Below are 27,513 nucleotides of genomic sequence, written 5' to 3' on the forward strand. Positions count from 1 at the left end.
CAAGAACCACATCTATACATGTGTGCACATGTGTGTCTGTATCAGTAGAACTATAAATCAAAGAAGAAGGTATAAATGTGTTAAATAGCTTGATTCATTCTGAATACAAATGTACAGAAAACAGTTAGACAATCTGAAATTTTTAGTAAAGGACTTGTGTTAACAACGAAACTGGTAAGCAAGCGAGAAAGAAAGGCAAAGTTATACAGCAACAGCCTCAACTACAGGGAGGGAACCTAGTTATTCACAGCATACAAGCCCTGGTTTCAGCTTTTTTCCAGCTTTTAACAAAATAATAATAATTTAAAAATCTACCATTCAACTCTCTACAGCTATACAAGCTGGAAATGGGTTTCTTTGTTCCTAACAGAACTAAGATTCTGAAAACCCGAAAGTCATCAGCGTTAGCTTCACTGCAGTGCTAGAATGCAAGCTGCATTACCTATTTGCAGTTAGGTAAATTTACTGAATATCTGCTTGAAGTATGCAAAATTCCAGCTTTCAAATATTTATTGCAGTAATTTTATAATATACCTCTAGACCACAGATTCAAACGTCAAATCTATAGCTGTATAATGTAGCATTCAGAATGCAGCACTGCACTACTTAAAATAATGCTAAATGAGATAAAAGAAATAAAAGTAGACTCTCATTTCTTTTTCAAAGACACAGACAAACAAGTAAGCTAAAAATGGAGGGCAAAAAGAAGGCACTGCCATTATTTTCTAATCTAGTATATTCTTCTAACGCAGTGTAATCATTACAATCTTGGCACAAAATTAAAGAATGAATATATTTGTCAGCCACATCTGAACTGTACATCTCCACACTGTAGCTCTACCTGTTAGCCTAAGTAATGGATGTGATTCGGATCCTGTTGAAAGTAATATATCTCGTACATTTGAAAATAGCTGAGTTTATTAACAAATTCTAGAAAGAAAGTGCTACAAAAACTAAAATTATTTTAACACAGAAGTGTTATCTAATAAAGTCTCAGTATATTCAATACAGAATATTTTTAAAGCAAGTTTAAGAGCCAATATCAAAAAACTCAATATACTGCACAATAGACACTCGACTCTATGAAGGCCTAACCCTACTGAGCCTGCTTCTAATTTTAAATATTAATGCTAGCATAGCAGAGCTCTCATGTGATCTTCCATCTCTATGGAAACCTTTCTTAGCAATTGGTTGCCCATGAAGAAAGACTCCCAGTTTTCCTTGACCACAGGCTTTATATGTACATTCCTAGAATGTGATTCAGACACAAATGTTAACCCTACAGTAGGATATAACACATTTATTTTGAATTCAAGGCTTTTTAGAAAACCCTTTTCTCATTCTTCTCCATTCAGATCTGAAAAAAAAACTGTATTCACTCACTGGCTGCACAAGAGAAACTCATAAAGCCTTTACCAATTTCCAGTTCTTTCATCTCCCTCATTCTACACAGATCATTTGAGTAAGGCACAAATAGCAAGCATAGACACAATCCACTGTGTTAGAGAGATCCTTAAGTTTGTATGTATAAACTGCCTTTCCAGATGTGATCCAACACAGACAAAGGATGTTAATGTGTAAGGGGCGGGGGTTGTTAGGAGTTAAACCAAACACCCAGTACATAGGTATGTGTAAACCCCACAAAAATGTTGGTACTGTCAATTCATCTGTCAGGGCAGGGGAAAGACTAATTCACAGTATTCCCTCCCCACCCCAAACAGCAATGTCAAAGCTGACCATCTGTTCAGTGGGGGAGATTCTTAACCACTGAGATTTATGGAGTCTTCTGCTGCACATGAGAATTGTTTTTCTGAGGCAAACTCCTCCACATTCTAAATCCCAATGTTACCCAAAACAAATAAAGATTTAAAATATTTTAGTATGCTTTAAAAACTAAACAAGATAAAAATTATTAATGTTGCAGTATCTCACTGCACACACTCATACATACATATCAGTCATGTAATAAGCTGTTCAATCACTAGATGTTAAAGGAAAGGTATTAAATAATTACCATAAAGATACAACCCAGTGGTACTCAAACTTTTTATAATTCGGACCCCCCCTCTGAAATCTACAAGCAGATGTCAGGCACACACGCTCGACACAGATATTTTGTTTATTTAGTGTGTGTATTTTCATTTGCTCATTCATGTATATTCATATTTTAACATTTTATAAGCAAAAAAATTGTTCAAATTAGAACAATTTTATTTAATTAAATTAAATGTTTAACTCAACACATATGTAAATTTTACACATAAAAGGTTTGGAAAGAAGAGAAAGAGGAGGAGTGTTGTGACCCCCTTGAGCAACTCTTGTGGCCCCCTGGGATCCTGCCTCACCGTTTGAGAATCACTGATGTAGGCCATTAAATGTTATGGAGAAAACAATCTTCCCATCATTTTGGGTAAATTTTGACTGAACTACATAAAATCAAGCCTAACAGGCAAAACATTTGCTGCTTTTGACTAGTTCAAGCCACCGTTTGCATTCCCACTTTTTTCTGTAGATGCAAATAGTGGTCTGGAGCTAAGCACTGTTACTGAAAATGCTAGCAGTCATTGAAAGATAATTAGGACTATGAGATTGGCCAGTAGTATTTCTCTACCACTGTACTGCACATACACTTTTCTTTTCAAAATCTGAAATGTCATTATGAATTCTTTTACGTAATCGTACAAACATCCTTACGTACTCAATCCAATGACGCCTGTATGCATAAGCTGATGGGGCATCAGTATTCTGCTTCTCCCTGGACTGAGTTACTAAAGTGACTATAGTATTATTGTAATCTGGTCCCAGTAAATATTCCCAGTCAGAAAAAAGACAGTACTTGTTCTACTATGAGGATATTCTAGAACAATGGTCAAGAAATTAGAGTATGCCCTTGGTGTAATATAAAGGGTGAAAGGCAAAATTGGTAGTGAAAGGCTGTCAGCCCTCTGACAAATGAAAGACACTTTCTTGGTGCTGGTGGACAAAAATACAAAAGGCACACTTCAAGCTTACAAATGAAAAATCTATTGTTGAGAAGAGAAAGAACTTCTACACATTCAATAATCAAGAATGCCTTTAGTCTTTTTTTCTCAAGAAGTTGATTCCTCAAGTGTCAAAGATCTGAAGAAGTCTTCTGTTTCTCTTTGACAGATGAAATGATGGATGTAATGCTGGGATCTGCTGAATTATTCTCTTAATTTCCTCTGCATCAAATTCTTCAAGAAAGGCACCTCTGTTTGTTCTAGTGGTGATCAGAATGTTGAGCAACATCATGAGAAAAAGAGAAACAGAAGTCAATGGCTTGGTTAGAGTGATTGTAGTTGTTTTTGCTCCAGCCAGGGATTTGGCTTATAAGTGAACACTGATATGTCTGCTGCAGTGCTTAGACACAGAATTTCTTGTAAGCACAGTCTAGTGGCGGTTCTGGGGAAAAACTGCTGCCACAGAAAACAGTACCAAAGGCTGTATTTAAAACAAAAAGTAACCACAAGAAACCAACCTGTAATTTTTGTCTTCTTAAGTCTTTCTAACCTGAAATCTGTCTATGCAAAACAACAGCTTTCACTCCTAAAGAACAAATTCTATATGCTGACCCTGCTCTCTGGGTACAATGATGCTGAATTGGAACCAGGCATGTTCGCAAACAGAGGCAGAACTCACTACATCCTTCAAACCACAATCAACATTATGACATGCAGTGCTTAATGTTTTCTTAGCTAAGAGGAAGGGTTCAGAATGAGAATATATGAGCCAGCTGTTCCATGTCATCTGGAGGGTGATCAAAATAAATCAGGAGCCATTTTCACAGAACATACTAGTACCTAGCTCTATAAGTCTCGGTAGTCAAACATTTATGAAGACATCTGACTGTAGAATATTTTTCTACCCTGCTTGTCAGTTATGAAGGGATGTAGAAATGAACACTCTTTCCTGGAACAAGCTATAGACAGTTTTAAAAGGTCAAAACAGCTCCTTTGCTTTATATGATACTGCTTTTCAGATAGTATGAAGTGGCTCAACAATTTGCTCAACAATTTTGATCACTAAAAAGCTGTCAACCCCCCCCCCCCCCCCGGAAACTGGATTATTTATACTTGGCATTTGGCCATTCGTGACATTCACCACAAAAGATATCTTCATACTGACTGGAACAGACACAGAAAGCTATCTTATGAATCAGACCACTGGCCCATTCAATTCTATATTATCTACAATGGTGATGGTGATGTCTACATTTATGATGTCAAGAGTGTCAGAGCCTTCAAACAGGCATTCTTGTTGCACTTACAGTGCACCCGCATTATACGCAGGCATGCTTTACGCAGTCTTGAGAGTATGTGCTCAAGCTGCGGGGCACACATGGGGCAGAAGGTGCGGTGCGTCCCATTCAATCGAATGGGCGCGTGCGCCCGTGGTGCCCTGTGCGCCACCGCACCCAAACCCCATTGTTTCCAATGGGGCTTGAGCATAGGTGGAATTTGCCTTACGTGGCTTGGTCCAGAACCGATCCCCTGTGTAAGGCAAGGGCGGACTGTATAACCTAAATGGTGCACACTACAGTTAGAGGCAAAAGTCCAACTGAGCAAAGGAGCCAAGACTATCATATATACTCGACTATAAGTTGATTTCATGTATACGTTGAGGGCAGGTTTTGGGGCCAAAACTATGGATTTTGATAACATCCATGGCTAAGTTGGGAGTAAAACTTAAAGGCATGTGTGTACCTAGGGGCAAAGCATGTAAACTTAGGGGCAAAGTATGTAAAGGAAAAAACAAAGGAAAAGGATGCCAAAGAATGTACAATATTCCAGCAGGCATAACTGTTACACATGGAGTTCTCAGGACTTGCCACATCTGATCCCAAAGACTTGTCATGGAAAGCTGTTGGCACTTTTTCTCATAAAAATGCCCAGAATCTCAATAATCTATTGTAATAAATTTGTCTAGTAAACCGCAATTAATGTAAACAAAAATACACTTGCTGCATCTCACAGAGGCAAACCATCCACCGCAGGGACTTTTTCTCCACATAATGTGATGTTTTAAAATACATCTGCTAATGTGGTAAGTTCATAGAAAACTGATGGGGAAAGACCTGTAACAGGCAAAAACCTAGAGCAATGCCTACCCAAACTAAAGAAAGAAAACAGAAACATTAAATTAATTGTAGAAAAAACACCAGAGTGATTACTTCTGTCAAATCTGTGCAACAAGTCAGGTCTTCAACAGAAAAGGCCCAGATAATACTGCACTTCAGAAATGTAATTTAGACTTAAATTTCAGTTTTTAATATTTTATCATATCAAACCAAACTTTATAGACAATAAAAATATTAAACAATAAACTGTATAACATGGGCAAGATCCAGAGTTACTCTTATACAAACAAAACTCCCTTCCATTTAGAAAGGGTTCCACTCACAAAAAATCTGGACTCTTGTCATTCAAATACAGAGACAAGGAAATGTCCCTGATCATTAGTATGAATAGTCATTCTATCTAGGGCACATACATGGGAGAGAGAATCGAAGAATCCAGCCACAAATAATAAATACAGGTTGAGACTCCCTTATCCAAAAAACTTGGACCGAATGTGTTTTGGATTTCAAAGTTCTTCAGATTTTAAAATATTTGCATATATAATGAGCAATCTTGGAGAAGTGACCCAAGTCAAAACATGAAATTCATTTATGTTTCATCTACAAGCTATACCTGAAGCGGGGGCATCATGGGGGTGCAGATCACACCAGGTGCCACCCTATGGGGGGTGCCAACACCACCACTCCCCAAACATCTGCCTTTTGGCAGAAACGGTCTGTGGCACTCGCCTGCATCCATTTAAAAAGCTGGAGATGGTGTGAGTTGGGCAAGGCTCTGTTGGAGGAGAAAGGAGAGGCCTCAGTTTTTTAAAAAATAATTTTTAATTTTTAAAAGTTTTCTTTAATAAAATCACATCTTACCAAATTTTCACTTTAACCACATGAAACTATGTATATGTAAACACATTTAGGCTGGGCGCATAATACTGTAATTTAAAGGTATAATTTTAATTTTGCTAGTTTATGTCACAATTATTACTATAACATTCAGTGATATAAGGGAACTGTGATTTATGAGTAACATTAGAACAAATATTTTTTTACTAAGAATTCTATTTGGATGTAACAAAGTTTCTGCAAGTAACAAAGTTAGCTTATGATGAACCATCAGAAACCAAAAGTTTCGCTGTCTCAGCCACCTATGTGGGCAATTTTGGAGTATTTCAGATTTTGGAATTCCGGATAAGTGATACTCAACCTGTATGTATATTTCCCACTACTACATTCAAATTTATTCCTGTTTTACATTTTAATACCTCATGATAATATTTCAAGGAATTACAATGTGAATGTATCATTTAAAAAGAATTAATGACTCTGCTGCAAGGTCATATACACTGATGAAGGACTAAAATAGCTGCATTAGGTATGTCCCAATGGGAGTTCTAACATTTTTTTATTTAACTACCATGTCCCCATGCTTTTCATACCCAATACCTTTTCACCCTCTTCTAGATTCAAAACTGGTCTGCCATGAGGCAAAATATAGTATTACATCTAAACCATGCCCAAGAAACAAGCATACAAATCTGTATTCCCTTCATGGCATCTCATTCCAAGTACATAGTATGCAGAACAGTGTGTCCTTCCTGGTTCAAGATCTTCCACTGAATCCAAATTGTATACCTCCTGCCCCTTCTTTGCACTTCTTGTAAATACAGTTATTATAACATTTTAAAGAAAAAACTCATTAAGCTTATCATTCTGTAGTCATCACTATTTCTGACATATTCTTTTTGAGTAAAAATCAGTATTTGTTAAATTTCAGGCAAATTCTAATTTTGTAGATTTGACGGGGGGACAGCAAAATCTATTTGGGGGGGTCCTCTTTTAGTTAACTCTAGTGCATTTTGATCTTTGGTGTTTTGTATTTCCAATCCAAAATTGGCTTCCAATACAAGAAATTCTAGTCTATCATCTTCAAGCAACTCTTTAATGCTGGAGAAAATATAACCCACCTGTGTATGAATCCTCACCCCTTTTTTGTGACTCCTGGCCCCTCCCCCCGAGACCCTCCAATCCCCCAGACTTTTCTGCTGGTTTTCAGCTCAAAACAGGTCTAGAAACACACACACAATCCCAACCCCCAAAAACCAGCCAAAAATGAAGTGACATCTTGTATCTTCAATTTCATCTCAGCACAGCAGTGTGGCATGCCAGGGACACAAGGGACAGCTGATCTCTCCTGTCTTAATCTAACCACTCCATACTGCAATTTTACTGTATCGAGTATGCTATCAAGTATCACAGAATAACTCCTATCCATCGGTAGTGGACACTTCTGTTTTTCAAATATGCCTGCTATTTCCTTGATCTTCTTGTGTATATTGAGGGAACCATGGACCTTATCTGCATATTGTACATTCCTATACACTAACTAGCCCAATATTTTTCTATGGCTTTCATGATTTTGTTTTGGAGGGTTTTTTCCCCATATTTATTGTTATTTTTATGTTTCCCTTTTCATTTCTCTTCCACTGGCTTTCATATTTCTTCCACCATTCACAACTTTAAACAAGTAATATGGGCATGTAAGATACATAAGCATGCAATATGAGAAAGACTGAGAGACATTTTAGATTTCTGTTTAAGCATGATCACACTTGGAAAATATGATGTGGTTTTCTGTTGCCTTGTAACGTAATACAGTGGTACCCCGGGTTACGAATTTAATTCGTTCCGCCGCCGCTTGCGTAACCCGAAATGCTTCGTAAGCCGAAAAAGCCATAGGCGCTAATGGGGAAAAGCCGCGATTTCGTGCGAAATAGCGCCGAAAAGCACCAAAAAATTTTTCGTAACCCGAAAAAACCTTCATAACCCGGAACAGTTTTTTTAAATGGATTTTTTTCGTAACCCGGAAATTTCGTAAGGCGGCGCATTCGTATCCCGGGGTACCACTGTATAATAGTGCGATGGATGGTTGCAATAGGTGCCATCATGCCTACTGTTTTCCTTTGCCTTGACCTCCAAACTTCATTCAAAATCACAAATGCCTTGCTGTAAATGCCTACCACAAACAGAATTGTATATACTCGACTATAAGTCAACCTCAGGTATAAGTCGACGGCAGGTTTTGGGGCCAAAGTTATGGATTTTGCTATGATCTGTGAATAAATCAAGGGTAAAACTTGGTGGTTCATTCAGTGTATGTGTGCATACAGCAAGAGAGACTCTGAGGCTTTTTGCTTCAATGTTTGTTTCAACTTTGGTTTCAGCCTTCATCCAGACAGCAATGGCCAAAGGGACTCTGTCTAACAGCAGTTTATCACTCAGGACTCTTTCGATTGGCACAAGAGAAAAAGAAAATCTTTTCCCACCATACAAGGAAATCTGAAAGACCTACTATCCCATTACCATACTGACCCATAAATAAGTCGACCTGGAATTTGAGAACCACCTTAAACTGAGAGCAAGTTTAAATGATACATTTATATGTTGTTCTCAACAATGTACAGTGGTCCTCCACATTCACTGTAGTTAGGGGTGAAGGACCCCTGTGAATGTGGAAAAAAGCAAATTAAAAAACCACACTTTTCTTCTTATCTAAGAGAACACCTCTCTCAGAATCTCCAGGTCCTCCAGTGCAACTCTATGGTCAATCTCTGTCAGAAGTTGATTATAGAATCATGCTGGAGGACCTACAAATGCCTACAGAAGTGTTTTGTCTAGGAACGTCTAGGTTCTCTAGCATGATTGTATGGTTGTATGGTCAACTTCTGGCAGAGTTGTGCTGGAGGACCTAGTGATTCCTAGACCAAACATTAATCAAAACTAAAAATCTGCAAAAGTCAAAGCCACAAATGTGGAGGGCCAACTGTATACATTAATCCTACCTAGAGCAGATCCACTGAAATGAACAAGCCTTATTAGTCTCAAGTAACTAAAATCACATTGATTTCATTGTGTTTACTTGAGTGTTGGACTGCGACTCTGGAGATCAGGGTTCAATTCCCTGTTCAAACATAAAAACCCACTGGGTGACATTGGACAAGTCACACTCTTTCAGCCTCAGAGGATGGCAATAACAAATCCCCTCTGAAGAAACTTGCCAAGAAAACCCTATGATAGGTTCATCTTAGGGTCACCATAAGTAAAAAGTGACTTGGAGATACACAACAACAACAAACTCTAGGTAGGACTGAATTTGGATTCAGCCACATAGCCTCAAACAAAACATAATTAACAAAAACAGACCTTATTGTATTGGCATTTCAATACATCAGGATCTGTCCTACATTTCTACAATACTAGCAAATAGTCAGATACTGATTTTAAATATTTCTTCCTCCTCTTAACAGTACAGTCATACCATCTGTTACCAGACTTTCATTTAAAATTCTTAAGGAAATGAAAACTAATTATCTCTCAATGTTATGCAATTTATCTAAGCAAATTAGTCCCTGTCCTTATAACGTCTGTCTTGGAATGGATGGAAATATAACTACGACTAAAGTTACCAAGGCACTGTAACTTAATATAAAGCATATGAAAACTGCAGCATCCAAACACCTCTTATTGCCAATCAAGCACCAGTGGGTATGTGTGGGCACATGCCCCAGGTCACCAGCCTCCCTCTTAGTGATTCCATCTGATTCTCAGAAAATGTTCTCTACAGTAATGCTTTACATGGTAAACTGAATACTATGCTGACAAAATAGTCTTTCTGTGTAATTCTCAACCAACCAGTATCGGTTTTGTTTGGTATTACCACATAATTAGGTTTTTTAAAACATTATGCCCTGATCACAGTCCATATATAATTTCCTAAAAAACGAAACAAAAAACTGCTTACTGAAAGGAAATGAAATTGAAAAAGACATTTTATCCAAATCTCCTTCCCCAATAAAACAAAACAAAACACACCCACACAAATAAAACAAAACCTATGCCACTCACAGGAAATGCGTTATACAAAACAGTAATGCTATAAGGGTTTTAAAATAGTATTTCTTTTGGACTTCTCGTGTGAACTTTTTTTCTTGAGGATTCCAATACTGTGAAAATGCTTAACTTATACCAACCATATAAACTCACATGGTGTCCTCATAATAATATCAGCAGCACTTACTCATCATACTTGATATGATATATCGTATCTTCATCATTGTCCATATAATCTGAATAAGATGTAGAAGGTGCATTGTCCAAATGATTGATATTTTCTCTAGAGTGTTCTTGGCTTAAATTTCCATTAGTCCTTTTGTAATTACTGCCACTCTTTCCTTGTGCTTTTCCATTTTTATGTCCTTTCGTTGTTCGAGTTACATTTTCTATATGGGCTTCAAACCACGATCCTATCGTCTCATCGCGGGCATCTACCAGTTCATTTATCTAAAAAAAAATGACACTGAGTAAATGTTATGCTGAAAAAGTATATAACTTGATGAGGAGACATTCTGAATTAGCTGTATTCCAAATTATAATACAGTTGCATTCGTTTAACAGTAGGTAGATACTTTCCACCTTCAGATTTTTAAAATTAAACAGAATCCTTTTTGTTTTGTCAGAATTTACAAAATTTACAAAAAAATAAAAAACCAGAAATTTAATCTAAATAGGACTGCTTCTGTTTAATATCATTCTTCTCTCTTTCAAAATACAATCACCAACTCATCATGGATGTAAAAGGTTTTCAACAATGCTTGGTATAGCCTCATTTTATCTTGCAGAACTTCTAGCATTTTACTCCTTTCTTCATGAGCACCTCTACAGAAGTTTCATAATCCACACAGTAAATCCTTTAGGCTAGAAAAAATTTCCCAATACAAACATTTAACACTGCCAGAAGAACTGGTTGCAATTGTATTTGTATATAGTCTATCTAAGGAAACAGTATAATATACAACCTGGTCTTTTCAGGGTATCACTTTTTACAAATAAAATACAGTTCGCAATTTGTCCTGTGTAATACAGATGCCTTTCCCCTTGGAAATGTTTCTGCAGAGTAGAAATTTCATCTTCTTAGTATTCAGAAGACAACTGTTTTACCACTGGGAGATAAGATAGACTGGAACAGTTCAGGCAGTTTGGAAAGTGAACTGTAATCACATGGGATTATTGGTCAGTCCCAGTGTTATCAAAGATGATTCACAAAAAAACCAAAAACAAACCCTGCCTCCCCTTATGTCACTGCAGTAATTTTTTTTAAAGCTGCATATTAAATGCTTTCCTTTTTAAAAACAAAAACAAAGCCACAACAGGCAGACTTTTAAAACTACTTTTTAAATCACTTGTAGTAAGTAGAATCTTTTCAAACAACCAGAACATCTTAATAGATCATGGACGAGTTTTCACCTTTTAGTCCACAAATGACTTCCTCAGGTATGGGAAATCATTTAAGTACCGAATGAGTTATAGTTCTGTTTACAAAGTTGTCCTGATCGTTATATTTACAACTGACAAGACATGTTTGCATGGGTTCCTCTTCTCCCACAATTAATAACTTGGCAATTTGTATATAGTATCTTAAACTATCTAAGCTAAAAGCTTAAAAAAAAAAGGCTACCATGCATCTTCCTGTTGTTGGCACTTGTTACTTGCACTGATCTAGTATCAGGGCTAATATAAGTAAATTCATGGTTCTGCCTTGAATAAAGAATTGGACTACAGGGCATTTAGTTTTCCTTTTCTTTTTGGCTGATAAAATGGGTTACAATATGTATCTGCCAATAACAATGGACCTTGTAGCGTGTGATGCCAAGATACATACCTCTCATGTATTCCTAATGCCTAAACTAAATGCTGCATACAGGTGTGCAGACAGAATTGGCTGCAGTTGGAGCAGCCCAGCACAAATCACTTATATAATCCAGGATTAAACAAACCCATTTGAAGCCACAAAGTCTGTTTCTTTTGTCCCACTACTATCCTTTTCAGGCAAAAAAGGGATGAATGGCCAGTTATGGAAACCACCAGAAATATAGGTTGATTTTTTTAAAAATAGGTCATGGTAATTTATAATGTGTGCCTTTCTGTCCCACCGCCAGAACCTCTATGCTATATGTTCTTCTTGTTCTTCTGATCTTTGCCGCAGACGTTTCAGTGCTCATTTTCCTTAGCTTTGTTATGGAAGGGACAGAGGAATATGCAGAAGAGTGAGCCAGATGAAATGATCTCAAAGGCCAGATCTAGCCTGCAGCAACTCATTGGATCACAAGGAAGTAGATCACAAAACTCAGCAAATGGCAATATTTTGGCATAAGAAGACTTACTATTATGACCTTAGGTGAGTTATCAAACTAGACTCATGAGCCTTGGTAATAGGCTTCTAAGAACTGAACCATTAACAATGCCTGAATTCCAGCTGCAGCAGTATGTAGTTCAGTATCAGCAAATTTCTATGGTAACTGAATATTAAATGAGGCATGTGAAAAGGCTTCTACATTTTCCGCCAAATCAAACCAACACACAGGCCCCCTTGGAACACAGTCTCTAAAATCATGTAAGAAAACTGGATTTGTATGCCTTTGAAAGTGAAAAAAAAAAACACCTATATAAACTATTATCAAAAATAATTTGAAGTCACAATATAGAAGAAAACATGGCATATAAAACAGCTTTCACTTCTTACTGATTCCATTGATGCCATACCAAGTAAGAAAGAATTGAAATATGTTAAATATTCCAAGTTGGAAGCTACCCTTGCCAAACAGTTCTGAAATCACAAAACATAGGCTGCAACTGCACTACAGAAATAATCCAACTTGACACAACTTTAACTGATATAGCTCAATGCTATGGAATCCTGGGAACTATAGTTTCTTGCGGCACCAGAGCTCCCTGACAGAGAAGGCTAAATGTCTCCCAAAACTACAAATACCAGAATTCCATAACACTGAGCCACAACAGTTAAAGTGGTGTCAAACAGGATTATTTTTGCAGAGTGGACACAGCCCTGGTGTCAGAATTTACTGCTTATCTATCCTATAAACAGTAATATAGGTGCCTCAGCTAAAGCAATCTTGGTCTGAATATCCTTAACCTTATTCTGCATTTTATGCCGTTGTTCACTTTCTACTTGCACTGAATGTGATCCTTTCAATAATTGATCTTTCTTAGATTCTAAATCTTTAAGCCTTTCCCACCAAACATTCCAACCTGATAGCTATTTTACCTTAACGTCTTCAAATTTTCCATTTAATCAAGAATGACATGATTTAAAATTTTTCTCAGTAGTTTTGAATTTAGTCCTAGTACTATGTAAACTCATCTAAAACCTATTTATAAATTCCCCCATTGTTTTTTTTTCTTCATCTGCCTTGTCTTTATATGTTAACCACTTCAAAGCTAGATATCATTCTTCTTTTTAGAAAAGAAAGGCTAAGGATTGGGATTTCAGCCTCATAGACAATGCATCTAGTCAGTTATATATCCCTCTAAAGAAAACATTCTCGCAATAATCAATACTGCACAAAACCTTTTACTTATCACATCCAGTACTGTAGTACTAATAGAACCATGTGATGCATAAACAGTTGAAAATAAGCCGGAGGTTGTGCACTCCCACCCAGAGCATGTATCTCCCTTGTGGGCCCAAATGGAATGACTTCTTATGCTGAGGGAAACATAAGTCAATATAGAGCTAAGTTGTCAAGTACCCAGTTGAAAATACAAGCCTTAAACCTAAGACAGAATACCATCCCACAACTTGCTTTCTTGTACAGTACATAACAAGGTTAAGCCAACATTATGTCATCATCATCCCCTGGATGTCATTAAAGGATAAGGGACACTACGATCTAGTTTCTTCCTACTTATTGATCATAAAGAAGTGTCCAAGCTATTATTTATTTATTTAGCAACACGCTTTTCCCCCACCAATGCACCACTCCACAGTCTACCCCGTTTAGGAAGCTCCTAGAGCAGTGGTGACGAACCTATGGCATGCGTGCCAAAGGTGGCACTCAGAGCCCTCTCTGTAGCCACACACGCCAGTTTGTTACTAGAAAGCCAGAGGGATGCGGCACTTTGCAATAAATAAGTGGGTTTTGGATTGCAATTTGGGCACTTGGTCTCTAAAAGATTCGCCATCACTGTCGTAGAGGGTTCCTGTAAGGAGGAGAAGATGAGAAAATCAACTTTGACCTGATGTTTCTCTGAAAACCAGCCAGAGGAATTCAAAGGTACTGTCAGCACAGAACTTTCATCCCAACATATGTTCCCTATACAAAACTCATTTTTTTAAAATTGTCTTTATGGTGCTCATGAAGGTAAATGTTATATATGGCATTATACCAAATCAACAGATTACAAAAATTACACTAAAGCAGCAAGGTCACAAAAAACACAAATACCTTGTATCGTCCAATGCCAGGATCAATAAGAAATGAGCGGGCTGATGTAGATGGCAGATTAGATGATCCACTGTTTGTTCCTTGCTTGACTTTGTTCTTACAGTTGGAAACATTGCAGGGACTAGGTTTTCCATCTTTATTAGTCAATGAAATTGTAGGAGCATCAGATTCTGAGCGTATCAAAAGCTGAACTATATCATTCAGTCCAACATTATAATCAAATAAGGTATGTCCATCTTCAAGCTATATAAAATAAAATCCAATAGAACAGCAATCAGTAAAAGTTATTTCAAAAGACTGTATTTTAAATATATAAAGAACTGCATCAATATACTTCTGAAAGACTTTCAAACATGCTAATTTAGAGAGAAAACTGCATTGTGACCAGCTCATACTAATTACTAATCACCAATACAAAATTATAACATTCATTTGCTTTTAAAAGTAGTTTTGAAATACGAAAAAACCTATTCTGAATGTAACTGTAATATATCACCAGTTGCTATATATCTTTGCTTCTCTGAACAAAAGAATAGGATAGCTAACAAAACAAGGTTAAGGTAACAATATGAGTTCTTCATCTATGGCCAATCCTCATGATGAAAATGTCTGATTGTGTCTGTATATGCCTTCAAGTTGCCTGTCAACTTATGGTGACCCCATGCATTTGATAGGGTTTTCTTAGGTAAGGATTACTCAGAGGCAGTTTTGCCAGTTCTTTCCTCTGAAATATAGCCTACAACACCTGCCATTCATTGGTGGTCTCCCATCCAAGTACTAACCAGGACTTAGCTTCCAGTGTCAGTGCATCTGAAGAAGCTAAATCCACAAAAGCTCACACTAAAATATATTCAGTTTTAAATATGTAGCCAGATTCCTTCTTATAAAGAGGCAGAGAGACCTATACAGTCAGCCCTCCATATCCATATATTTTTAATCCACGGTTTCAAGCATCCATCGTTTGAAAATATTTTAAATATACAGAAATTCTCAAAAGCAAACCTTGATTTTGCCATTTTATGCAAGGAACACCATCTTACTGTGCCATTATATTTAATGGGACTTGAGTATCCACGGATTTTTGTATCCGCAGGGGGAGGGGTTTCCTGGAACCAAACCCTAGCAGGTACCAAGAGCTCAGTGTAGATGGCTGTGGGCTTCCTTGGGAAAGCAGACTTATCAGCAGTGTTCACTTGTAGTTTTTGCTCAGGTTATGTTTCAGTCTTTGCCCATCCAAAGGTGTTGAGTAAACCTATTTACTGATACTTGTATGGTAAGAAACTTGTCTCACAACATGCAATCCTCCTAAAGTCAAACAACCAAAGAAGAGAGTAGGGGATGAAGACTGGAGCTCTGCTTTGAGTCAATAACTATTTTTTCCTCTTCAGGCACAAGTAGGGAACTGGTGGCATCCAGGCAATCTTTTCAGTATTGAACAGCGGGCCAGTTGTAAATACATACAAGCAGCAACACTGATGCTTTTTATTTATAGACAATTTAATCTTCATTATTTTAAGGAGCATGAGTACTTAAGTTCATGCCAAGTATTTGATACCCCCAGCTCACTGAATTCAAGATTCCAAGGCACAGTAGTATTCTGCCTTGTATAAGGTAGTGTAGAATCTGCATTTACACAGCAACAGCCTAACGCTAGACATGTTTATTCAAAAGTATTTCCTGCAAGACTGAATGGCGGTTGCTTCTAGACAGGCATGTGCTTATGATTACAGCACTGTTTTCTGCTCCTCCATCTTTCAACTTGGACACTTCTCTCTTTCACATGCTCTCTCTTCCTTGTTTACCATTTCTCCGGTATTCTGGAAGCTGTGGCTACAGTTTTTAACTAAGCTGTTGCTAAACTGAAGATCCTTAAGGGACCTGAATAACTGTTCCACCCAATGTTTAGGGAAAAGAAGGGTCTGAGAAGATTTTTTTTAAACCCTCCTTTTATCATCAAATGACTTGGTATCCAAATTCTTTCCCCTAAACACCACAGGAGCCTAACATGATTGACTACTACACCTTAGCAGAATCTTAGTTCTCCACATGGGAATGAATAATAGACATATATTGCTGTCAGGAAGATCAAGAATGCACTCGGGAACAGTGCTGAATGGGAATTAAAGTAACAGCTCACATTAATTATACATCATCAAAATAAAGTTTGCTGTGGAGTTTCTCCATATTTGAAGGCTAAGTTTGCAGTGCCTGTAAAAAGAACTCCAGTGGCAATGAAGCATACAAGCTCATGTCACAAAATGTATTTGGGCAGACAGGACCAACAAATGGCTTCAGTTTGCTAGATTTTTCATGATAAAAATTGTGTAAATTTATTAATGGGTAGTCTTCAATGGTTCACCTGCTTCATTTAATTTTGTGTGAGAGGGCAATTACTGAGAAGTGATCCACTATGGATGCTGTTCTTCAGCATGCTAAAATGTGACTGTGTGCTGGGAAGTGGCTTTTACATCACTGAGACAGCAAGCTTTTATCTGGCCTGGGCCACTGTAGACAGTGCTTGGAATTCAAGGTTTCCAACGTTTTCTCTCATGTGTTAGGCCTTTTTATCTATAGAGAATCTTTCTTTATATAGAAACATTCAATCATATGAACTCTCTCATGTCTCCTTGTTAGAAAGACCTCTTGTGGAAGGTCCTAATCTGCACTGCAGCTGAACCCTAGATAGGGTTTTGACAGTTCAGGCGTAAAATCTTCAGACCAGAAAAAGAGCTGGAACAATGTCTTTATACCAATTCTGGATCGTGCAGTACATTATCTGTGCCTCTATAGCCAACCCTGTGATGGAAACCCTCTATGTGATTTCTTATTGTCTTGGACTATGTTTTTTGCTCTCTGATTACTATTACAACCTAAAATCCTTTAAGTGACTTTGGACTGTTTCTGTCTTTGCTTCTTATCTACTTGTTATTTGCATTACTTTAAAATTGCATTTGACCCTGGACCACCTTACCACTTTGCTGTTCCCCAACAATACTGGATTATGCATCCCTAACTAGCTGATAAACTGCTACTTGTCTCTGACCTGTGCTCAATCCTGCTCCCTTGGGAACAAACAAAAGCCTATAAATGTGACAAGGAAAGACAGAATTCTCATCTTTACCAATTTTATCCTATTCTTTACCAATATTAAACCCACAGAACCCTAAAGGAGCTACTGAAAATCAAGCCCTACCATGCGCTCAGTGCAGTCATGCTGGCCACATGGCCACCGGCTTCATCTTTGGTCAATGCTGGCTCTTCCATTTAGAGATGAGCACCACCCCCTACAGTTGGTTATGACTAGACATTCATGTCAAGGGACTACCTTTACCTTTTACCATAGGGTTAGTTTATTTGACGGAAGATTAGAACCTTATATTTATTCTGCAAACATCTTAGTGAAGAAAACAAGGCCCTTCAAACAAGATTCTTGATGGCAATGCTTTAGCAGCCGTTTACAGAGCTCAATAAAAATGTTTACTTTCAACTTGGGGATTACTCTTTTCAAATTTACAAAACAAAAAGACTACCAGAGATTATTCTTGCAGATGCACTTCTTAATTTAAGCCTTTGAGGAAATGTACTCCCTTCGGGTGAAGGGGAATTGCAGGGATAGCCTGTATTGGCCATATATCCAAATATCCAAGAGATAGATTTCAATTTCTTAAAATATATGCCCTGCCCTTCCATTTAACAGGACCATTATTCCTTGTCCATCTCAGCTAAATGTGCTCAAATATTGGGTCCATATATTTTATTTTGAGAAGCAAGTCTCTGAAATAGAGCTCAACTTTCTATGGATGCACAATTATTCAGATATCTCATGCTAGAAATAAAAATAAAATCCAGACTTCCTCAAAGATAAACATACCATTATTTCTTTGTGGAATGCACATGCTTTGGAAGTAAAAAAAAAAGAGTCCTAGGTTCAATTTGTTGCAACTCTAGGTAGGATTTAGGTCCAAAACACACGGCAGAAATAATTCAGTTTCAAACCGCCTTAATTGGCTGAGTCAATGGCCTGTTACAGACTGCCAAAATAAAGCTGCTTCGAGTCTCTTTGGAGGTATGCTATTTAAATGATGCATGGGTCCTAAGAGTCCGGAGGTTGCGCCAAAGCCACACTCCATTCCTAAGCACTGGAGGGAAGCTTTGGTGCAGCTTTTGGATTCTTAGGATGCACGCATCATTTAAACAGCATACCTCCAAAGAGACCCGAAGCAGCTTTATTTTGGCAGTCTGGAACAAGCCAATGTGAGAGAATCCTGGGAAGGGAACTGTAGTTTATTGTGACAGCAGAGTTATCTGACAGAAAAGGCTAAATGTCTCAAAATACTACAGTTCCCAGAATTCCCAAGCACTGAGCCAGGGCAGTTAAAGTGGTCTCAAACTGGATTATTTCTGCAGTGTGTTTGGACCTAAGACACTGGTCTAGAACCCTGAAGAACTGCTGTCAGTGTGAACAGTACAAACGACAAGGTCAGTGACCTCTTTTATATAAAAGCATGTTTCTATGTCCTTATTTTACTTCAGGGTTAATTTGATTAAAATTATGATCTAAATACCTTCTCTGAAGGACTCATTTGTATTGATTAAATAACTTATAAGATTCTATTTAATCACATTTTAGTAGAAGTACATCAATGTTTATTATAACCTTAATATATATACACAGATGTAGGTTTCATTAGGCTGCACAATTCTTTAATTGTTTTCAAATAATTTTTCAGTTCATGAAAAGATGGGATCCATTCCATTTATATCCAGACTTCTCCTCTTTGTTCCAATCTACTCCAGCTCCCCAAATTCTCTATTTTTCTATTCATTACCTTCTTTATTACAGAGATAAGCCTACCCCAGAAAATAGGTTTATGCTGTACTTTTACCATGTCTCTGGCACGACTCAAAGAATAGCAATGACTGTGTGCACATAAAGCAAAAGCTTGACAGTCTCTTCCTGCTAGAAAAGGAAGCTATATGCTGGTTGGATATAGGCATAAAGCTGCATCTCTCTCTCTCTCTCTCTCTCTCTCCAGTTTCTCTGCTGCAGAGCTTAGTCTTCTTTGTAGGATGAAACATCATGGGAGCAAAATACATATTTAGCAATGTTAGGCGTTCTACAATGGCAATGTCTGCCCTTAATTAATGGTCCTCCTCTTCTTCTTGGAGTTGCACAATTGTTCAGTGAATGTACAGTGAGAACAGTACTGCTAACATAGTGATCTCAACTGAACCTATCCTTCCCTAGTTCCACTACAGGGCAGCTAGAAAGCTTGTGGTCATATAAGAATTGAAGAAATTTGGAAATCAGAAGGTAATAGAAACATTAAAACTATTGTCCTTCAGTGAAAGGAAAGGAGAAAGAAATGCACCAATCTGCTATTTTCTCAATATAACAAAAGGAAACTTCTATCTCACTGACAATAAGGCCACAATGGTACCATTTATTTGTAGGGTGGAGAGCGGACACAACTGGAAATCACAGACTAGAAATGAAACTGGTTAGGGCCATGTCTATTTTGGAATACCAATGAGCATCAACTTTTACATTAGAAAACATATACAATCTGGCTCATTGTAGCACAAGCATTTATGGCTGAAGCCTTTAAAAGTTCGCTATAATTAATGTTAAAATTTTAGAGTATTTCACATCTTGAGCAACCAACTCTAGAGAACAGGGACAAAAAAAGGCTTCCTTTTCAGTTCAAGCGATCCAGGTTCATGTGATCTGCCATATCTAGCTTCTTGGAAACAACCTTTGCATTTAATAATAATAATAATAATAATTTATTTTATTTATATACCGCTATTCCAAAGATCATCGCGGTGAACAGCAAGTAAGCTAATTAGCAAGTAAGCTAATTTGCCCCCAACAGTCTGGGTACTCATTGTAGCGACCTCGGAAGGATGCAAGCCTGAGTCGAGCTTGGGCCCTTTTGCTGGTCTTGAACTCGCAACCTTGTGGTTTAGTGCTTATTCTAGCAAAAGTTCTGTGGAGCATAAATAGCAGCTGCCTTGGAAAGCTACACTCCTTTAGATCTTCTCTCAGGATTCTTTTATGCTATGGAAAGAGTTAAGTCACTTTACATTTAAAGGAAACCAAAATTTAAATGGAAATAAAACCCCAAGGACATCAGCACTAACAAACTTCATACCACTTTTCTATGTTACAATTCAGAGGATTAACAACTTCAAAATGTAACAGCTTCAGGATATCACACCATACTAATAGCCATCTTAATGTTCCAAATACTGAAAGTACAAAGTAAAGGCACATAGTCTGACTTTTAAGGATGAACATTAGTATGAATCTTTGTTATGTAGACATATAACAAATAAATTGTAGCACAGTTTTGGATGCTGTTTATGGCAGCCAGGCCACTCAATGTTGATGTATTCCACGTAAAAAGTATGTCCTGACAATTATCCTCTTGAACAGGGTTGACTGTAAAATTTGTCAAAGTGAGGAAACTGTTACAGGTAGCAGATTTTAGGTGTCATGGAAGGGCGGAAAAATGTCAAACTCCTCCTTTGTGATTATTGTATTTTTTTCCGCTCAAGAAGTGCTTGTAGTATGTTCTGCCTCGTGTGCAAAAGAACTTAGCTTTTGAGAACATGCACATTTACTTGTGAAAGTGGATCACTATGCTTCAGACAAAAAAATAAATGTCTTGGGCTTTGTATATGAAAGCTGTAGCGAACTCCATATAAATTTCACCACCACTCCCTTCAACCTTGGCAACTTTCAGATGGTTGCTTAAGAAACCATCTCTTGAGCCCACCCCAAAATAACAATTTATGCAAACATCTCAAACAAGAGGCAGTCCTGTGTCTCAGATATCATCACTTCCATTTTTTGAACATCCTAGTCTAGTGAAGAAGCCAGCAAGCTTCGAAAGTGAATGTAATGTATTTTGTGCACTTCCGTCAGCTAATAAAAATATCATGGTGATGTGTATTTTGTTGTATTTGCAGTGCTGAAATCCCTACAATCTTAGCATCAAACACTGTATTGCCTCATTCTCTATACATGTATATAGACAAGACAAGGACCTTATGTATTCCAAGTACATAAGGCTCATCATTTGGTATAACTTCACAACAAGAGGTACTGTCTTCCCCCAAATAGTATGTGGACCCTGTAGAGATGAAGCCTCTTTCACAACCCATGGGGAAGAAGAACCTGAGGCATGAGAGGACCAAACTATTTTCCATTTCATATAAGGGATGAATGTGCAGAATAAGACCCAAGAAATTATGTACCAGGTAAGAGCCATGAAATTTGACGATACCTGCAGTCCAACTAGAAAAGCAGAGCAAGTATAATGGGGATGAAGATGCAGATAAATGGTTTCTAATGATGGGGAATATGCCTTCTCTTCACTAGGGCACTGAGCTTTCTGAGTAGTGAGGAGCAGAGCAAGTACTGTATACACAAAAAGTGAAGTACAGCTATCACTATAGAAACAGCTTAGAAATAAGATGGCATTGATGTCTTGGAGAACACAGCACTCACTGAGCTGGGTTTTGTGGATGTAAAAAATTGGGAAAACCATGGTTCTGTTCCCCGATAGTCTTGAAACAAGGACAGAAATTCCTTAGTTTTAGTCAGTAAATCCCTGTTCAGATGGTATGAAGTCTATACAATCAGACCTCCATATCCACAGGGTTTATTTAACATGGCTTGCAAATATTTTCAAAATATTAGATTCCAAAAAGCAAACCTTGCTTTTGCCATTTATATAAGGGGACCCATTTTATTATTATTTAATGGGACTTGATTTTGGTATCCACTGTGAGTCCTGGAACCAAACCTCAGTGGATACCAAGGCCCTACTGCATAAACTGATGAGGTGCAGTTCTAAATGGGATCTCTCACATAATGTCCAAGGCAGAAGAACAAAAACAGTGTTTCCCCCATCTAAAATAACTCACTCCACAGATCCTCTCAAAACACAGATCAGCCAAGGTAGACCTGGTCTTACTAGTTTATTGCAACTTTTGCGCAGCCTTTGTAAACACTGTTCTAGCATGGTGAAAGTTTAAATCCAACTGCAGCAGGGGAACTATGTATTATCAATCTCTTCATATTTAGCAAGAATGCAAATATAGAAATAAGGTATGAATTCCCATTTCTAACTTCAGATGTTCATACAACCTTTTTATGAAAAACCACGCAATATAGCAGGGATAGGAATCATGCAGTCCTCCTATGTATACAGTTGGACTTCAACTCTCAGCAGCATAGCCAGTGGGAAACAATGCCGTAAGATGTAGTCCAGCAACATCTGGAGGGGCCACATGATTCTCACCTTGCAGTTCGGGAAACACTAAAGACTGATTTTGAGACCTTACCACCCAAACATCACTTTAATACTGTTCTTCTGCTACATGTTTTAGGGCTACTGGAGAGCTTGACAGTAAACTGATGCGGTTATTGACAATTAGGTTATTAACATTTTATTCAGTGATTTCTAGTAGCAAACAAAAAGTGTCTAGCAGTTCCCCTCAGTCTATAGAAACAAGACTGCACAGGCATATTTCACAGCAGTAGGACTATCCTCAAGGAGGACATCATAGCATATTGTATTCCACAGGTGTTATGGTCCCGGATGCACTGAATGAGCTTAAGTAAGTAAAAAAAATGACTTTGCTGTAGGATAGACCATTTGAGTGACCAGCCATAGAAAACATTTTCAGCTCTCTCCAATACCAGCAGCATTTTTTAAATAAAATGCTCAATTTCTCTAGTTATGAGGCATCTAAAGTGCTCTTATTTTGACCCTCCTCTGCATCTTATTTTTGCATGCCTGGTCTCATCCGTAGTCCTTCATGGTCCACAGAATATTGGCCATAACATGCTTCATGGCTGAGAGGCAGATTTGCATATACATGGCAGCACAGAGCTAGCTAGCCATAGCTGGAATACATCTTACAGACACAATGGCTAGAAAGGCACAGTAACCGAACCATGTGACTGAGGCAGAAAGTGAGTGAGTAAAGGGGATTTTTTTAAATGCACTGTTATGAAAATGAATGAAATCAGAGTCTTAAGGCACTAAAAGCTAAGAGATACACTATGCCACAAACAGTCATGGATCAAAATCCACAAAACATTATGCTACCCTGTAAGGTGCTACAAGATTCTACCTTGTTTTTGCTGCAACATGGTAACTAACAACAGTTTGACTATACTGTACAGTCACTACTCCTTTCTCGCAGACTTGGTCTTGATTATTCATGGAGGGGTGACCTCCGTTATCCTCTGCAAAAATGGAGGGTCAGCTATACTCAAAATCTATTTGTGGATTAGCTTTCTTTTACTCTGTTTACTCATAATGGATTCCAAGGGATAAGACAGCAAGGCCTTTCAGTCCAACCCAGAGTATAGGATCAAGAGGCAGTTTCAGCCACTTTTGCATTTTCAGGCCCTTACAGTGATCATTACGTATATGCTTAATCTTGCCTTAACATCAGCAAATGTGTACACAACACAAGAAGGACCCAAGCATCTTTTCACTGCCATTTTTTGGAAACCCAATCAGAGAAGAAGGGCACAGAGACACTTGTGTGCATGAACATGGACAAGATTTTGCCCGTAGGCACAGAGGGGCAAAAGAGTACATGATTTTGAGAAAGGCCTGTCTTTTAATAGGTATGCTGAATATCTTCACTGAAGGAGACCAGGCTCATTCCAAGAAACGCTACTGGATTTACGTGCTGGAAAATGGGAGCTTGGTTTCGTTAGGACTGCACAGGTTATGCTTTGAAATCTGCCCATCTAGAGAACAGATCAGCCAGTGAGATTCAAAAACCCTAAGTAACGGTTGCCAGGATGCCAGGAGGACGGGCGAATGGAGAAGAGGAAGTGAAGAGAAAAACAACAACAACCAGATGCAAGCCATTAAGGAGAACTTTCCTTGGCCAGGAGACTCTTCCCTGAGCCAGCGACGGTGGTGCCAAAAGTTGCCAGTAAACCGTTGAACCACCGGAAGTGGCACAGGAGAGGCACCAGCCCACACAACCTCCCCCCCCCAGTTCCTCCCTTTCTTTCCCTCCAGAGAAGCTATGGCAAAGAGCCACCCCAACTCCTGACTCCCAGGTGCAGGGATCCCCCGGCCCAAGAAAGCAAGGTTGGCCCTCCAGATGTTGTTGGGCTGCAACTCCCCTCAGCTCCGTCCGGCACAGTGAGGAGTCCTGGGGTCTGATCTCCCAAAGAAAATACTGGTGGGCCAATATTTGTTGAGCCCTGCTAAGGAAAAAAGAGAAGAGAGGCCAAGGCTGAGGCTTGAGAGCTGGAAATGGAGGGAAAAGAGGAAATGGCCACCTCCAATTACCAATGTCCCCTTCCTTTGGCAGAAGGGCATCATCCCCCATTGCCTCAGGAGAGGAAGGAAGGAGATTGGCCAAAGCCTGGGGGGGAAAGCGGGTGTCCCTGGCAGGGTGACTGGATATCCTCACTGCGAAGGAGGACAAAGGACCATAAAATGTAGGACATTTCAAGAAAACAAACTGGTGGATATTCCAAAACAAATGCTCGAAGCACTCCTACAAAGATACATTTATGCTTCTTAAGCCATGCTCAAGATGGAGGACACTTTGGAATTGGTCTCCTGGGGAGAAGGCTGAAATGTAGGGCAGTTCCCGGAAAAGGAGGACATCTGGTCACCAGGCCTTTGGGTGGCCATAAGTCAGGAACGACTTGAAGGCGCACAACAGCAGCAACAAAACAACAAGGCCCTCCACAGACACACGTGCCCCAAGTAAGGTGGCCAGATGTCCTACAAAGGAGGACAACCACCACAAAAATGTAGGAGCTGCTAGGGGTCACTTTGGAGGTATGCTGTTTAAATGATGCATGGGTCCTAGGAGGCCAAAAGCGTGGCTTCTGGCCTCACTCAGCAGACCTCTAAAGTGACCCTAAGCGGCCTTATTTCGGCCTGTCTGTTTGAGGCCTAAATAGGTTAGTGCTCCTTGGTCGAAATGGAGGACGCCTCAAGAAAAAATGGAGAACATTTCAAAACAAAGAAACAAACCTGTAAAGACTGATAGATGCACTCCTTGGTCAGATTAGTTAGAGGGAAATGTAGGACCTTCCAGACACACAAAACCCACTCCTGTGAAATACTGAGGAGGGAGCTGCAGAGAAGAGGATGCAATGGAGGAAAGGATGCAAGCTGCAGGGAAAGAGAGCCCACTTAGGCATTAGGAGGGCCTTCCTGACAGTGGGACACAGTCCTTCCTGGGAGGGTCGTGGAGCCTCCTCCTCGGAGGCCTGTAAGCAGAGGCTGGGTGGCCCTCTGTCCCTGGGAGAGTTCCTGCAGGGCAGGGCAGGACGGGGCTGGGCTGGATCAGGGCCCTCCTTGGGGTCTCTCCCCACTCTAGTTGGGGAAGGTCCTGGGGACGGAGGAGGAGGAGCGGAGGGGGCCGTGCCCTACCTGCTTTCCCCGGTAGAAGAGGCGCTGCCTGTCGGGGCTGACGCGGAAGCTCTCCTGGATCTTCTCGCGGAGGCTCTCGATCTTGGTCAGGCGGCTGAGGTCGTCGATGGTGTGGGTCTGGGCGCCGTCGATGGTGCGCACCTGGATCCACATGGCAACAGCGAGGCCTCTCGGAGCAGAGCAGGGACGGAGGAGGAGGAGGAGGGCTCTCTCGCGCTGAGGCTCACCCCCTCCGTCGCCCCCAGAGGCCCAACAGCCGGGATGCGCCCGCCCTCCCTTCCGCTCTCCCTTCCGCCCTCCCTTCAGGCTCCTCTGCAGCAGCCACCCTCGCGGGCTGCTTCTCTCTTCTATCCTCTCCTCCTTCTAAACAAGACTGTTTACCACTGGTGGCTCCACACATGGAGGTCACGGCGCCAACGCGTGATCTCGCGAGATCTCTGGCCCCAGGCCGCCAACGGCACACAGCCACGCGCGCGCTCTCTCTCTCTCTCTCTCTCTCTCTCTGCACGCGCCCGTGTGCGCGCGCACCAATCGCCGCCTCACAGAGAACAACGGGAGTTCGACGTCCTCCTGGCTCCCTATTCGCGCCTCAAACTCCTCCCCCTCAGCGTTCCCCGATAGGAGGCCACGCCCCCTCGCTCTCGCCTTGCTCCCTCAGGGGGGCCTCCAACAACAGTTGCCTCAGTCTCCGCAATCGCCCCTTGGGCGTCGTTTACACCTTCTACTACACTTGTCCCTCCACATTCGCCAGGGATAGGGGCACGTGACCCACATCCGCCCTCCATGAATATGGAAAAAGCACAAACAAAAACACCCATGTTTTTTCACCAGAGAGAACACCTCTCTAGGAATCCCTAGGTCCTCCAGTGCAACTCTATGGTCAACCTCTGACAGACATTGACCATAGAGTTGTGCTGGAGGAGCTGCAAAGGCCTAGTGGAGCATTCTCTCTAGGAATCTATAGGCCCTTCAGTGCAACTTTTATTTAAAGCTGATCATAGAGTTGCACTGGAGGACCTAGATATTCCTAGAGAGAACATACTCATCAAATCAGTGAATAATCAAATCCACAAAATAATTATATTATTATTATTACAAAAGTCAAAGCTGCTAATATGGAGGAATGAACATATTTGCTGTTTGTGATTCACATCTCCTCTCTCTAGGAATCTTGAAACGCTCCCCAAGTTGACAGTGGACCTAGACATTTGTAGAGAAATGGGTCCTTCTTTGTTATCCGCTGGGGTTTGGTTCCTCATGGATGCTCAAGCACGGTTAAAGACAATGGCAGAGCAAAATGGTGCCTCTTTGTATAAAATGGGGAATCGAGCTTTGCTGTTTGGAATTTCTACTTTTTTTTGGGGGGGGGGGGAACATTCAAGCTGTGGATGCTTGAATCCATGGATAAAAATAATCCGTTGATAAGGAGGACCAACTGTACTTGCCCACAGGAAATCATTGCAGAATACTTGCACATAGAGAAACATTGGAGAATATTTACCCAAAGGGAAACACAGGGGGGTACTTGCCCGTAGGGAAACATATAGGAATACTGGTGCTATCCATCCTTGGAGGGAGAGATGCAGGCCCAGCTCCATTGGGCCTGGCCTGAACTAAAAAGAAAAGCCCTCCCTCCAGTCCCTCTGCCTTGGTCCAGGCCTCAGAAGGAGAGAAGAACTGTTGG

The 27,513-nt window shown here is 39.7% G+C and overlaps 1 protein-coding gene and 1 non-coding gene across 2 annotated transcripts in view; one reads left to right on the forward strand and one right to left on the reverse strand.

The window, feature by feature from the left end:
- The window catches only part of UHRF2 (ubiquitin like with PHD and ring finger domains 2), a 64,642-nt gene extending 38,611 nt beyond the window's left edge, over positions 1-26,031 (reverse strand). Inside the window, exons 1-3 of the mRNA XM_042450338.1 lie at positions 25,830-26,031; positions 14,392-14,634; positions 10,167-10,429 (exon numbers count right to left, since the gene is read on the reverse strand). Coding sequence (XP_042306272.1) covers positions 10,167-10,429; positions 14,392-14,634; positions 25,830-25,982 — 659 coding nt within the window. The 5' untranslated portion in view covers positions 25,983-26,031. The remainder of the gene's footprint in view (positions 1-10,166; positions 10,430-14,391; positions 14,635-25,829) is intronic.
- On the forward strand, positions 19,543-19,699 carry LOC121924578. Its single transcript, XR_006102682.1, has one exon. It is a non-coding gene; the product is annotated as a U4atac minor spliceosomal RNA (small nuclear RNA).
- Positions 26,032-27,513: the final 1,482 nt, after the last annotated feature.

Source organism: Sceloporus undulatus, chromosome 2, assembly GCF_019175285.1.
Source record: "Sceloporus undulatus isolate JIND9_A2432 ecotype Alabama chromosome 2, SceUnd_v1.1, whole genome shotgun sequence".
Lineage (NCBI taxonomy): Eukaryota > Metazoa > Chordata > Lepidosauria > Squamata > Phrynosomatidae > Sceloporus > Sceloporus undulatus.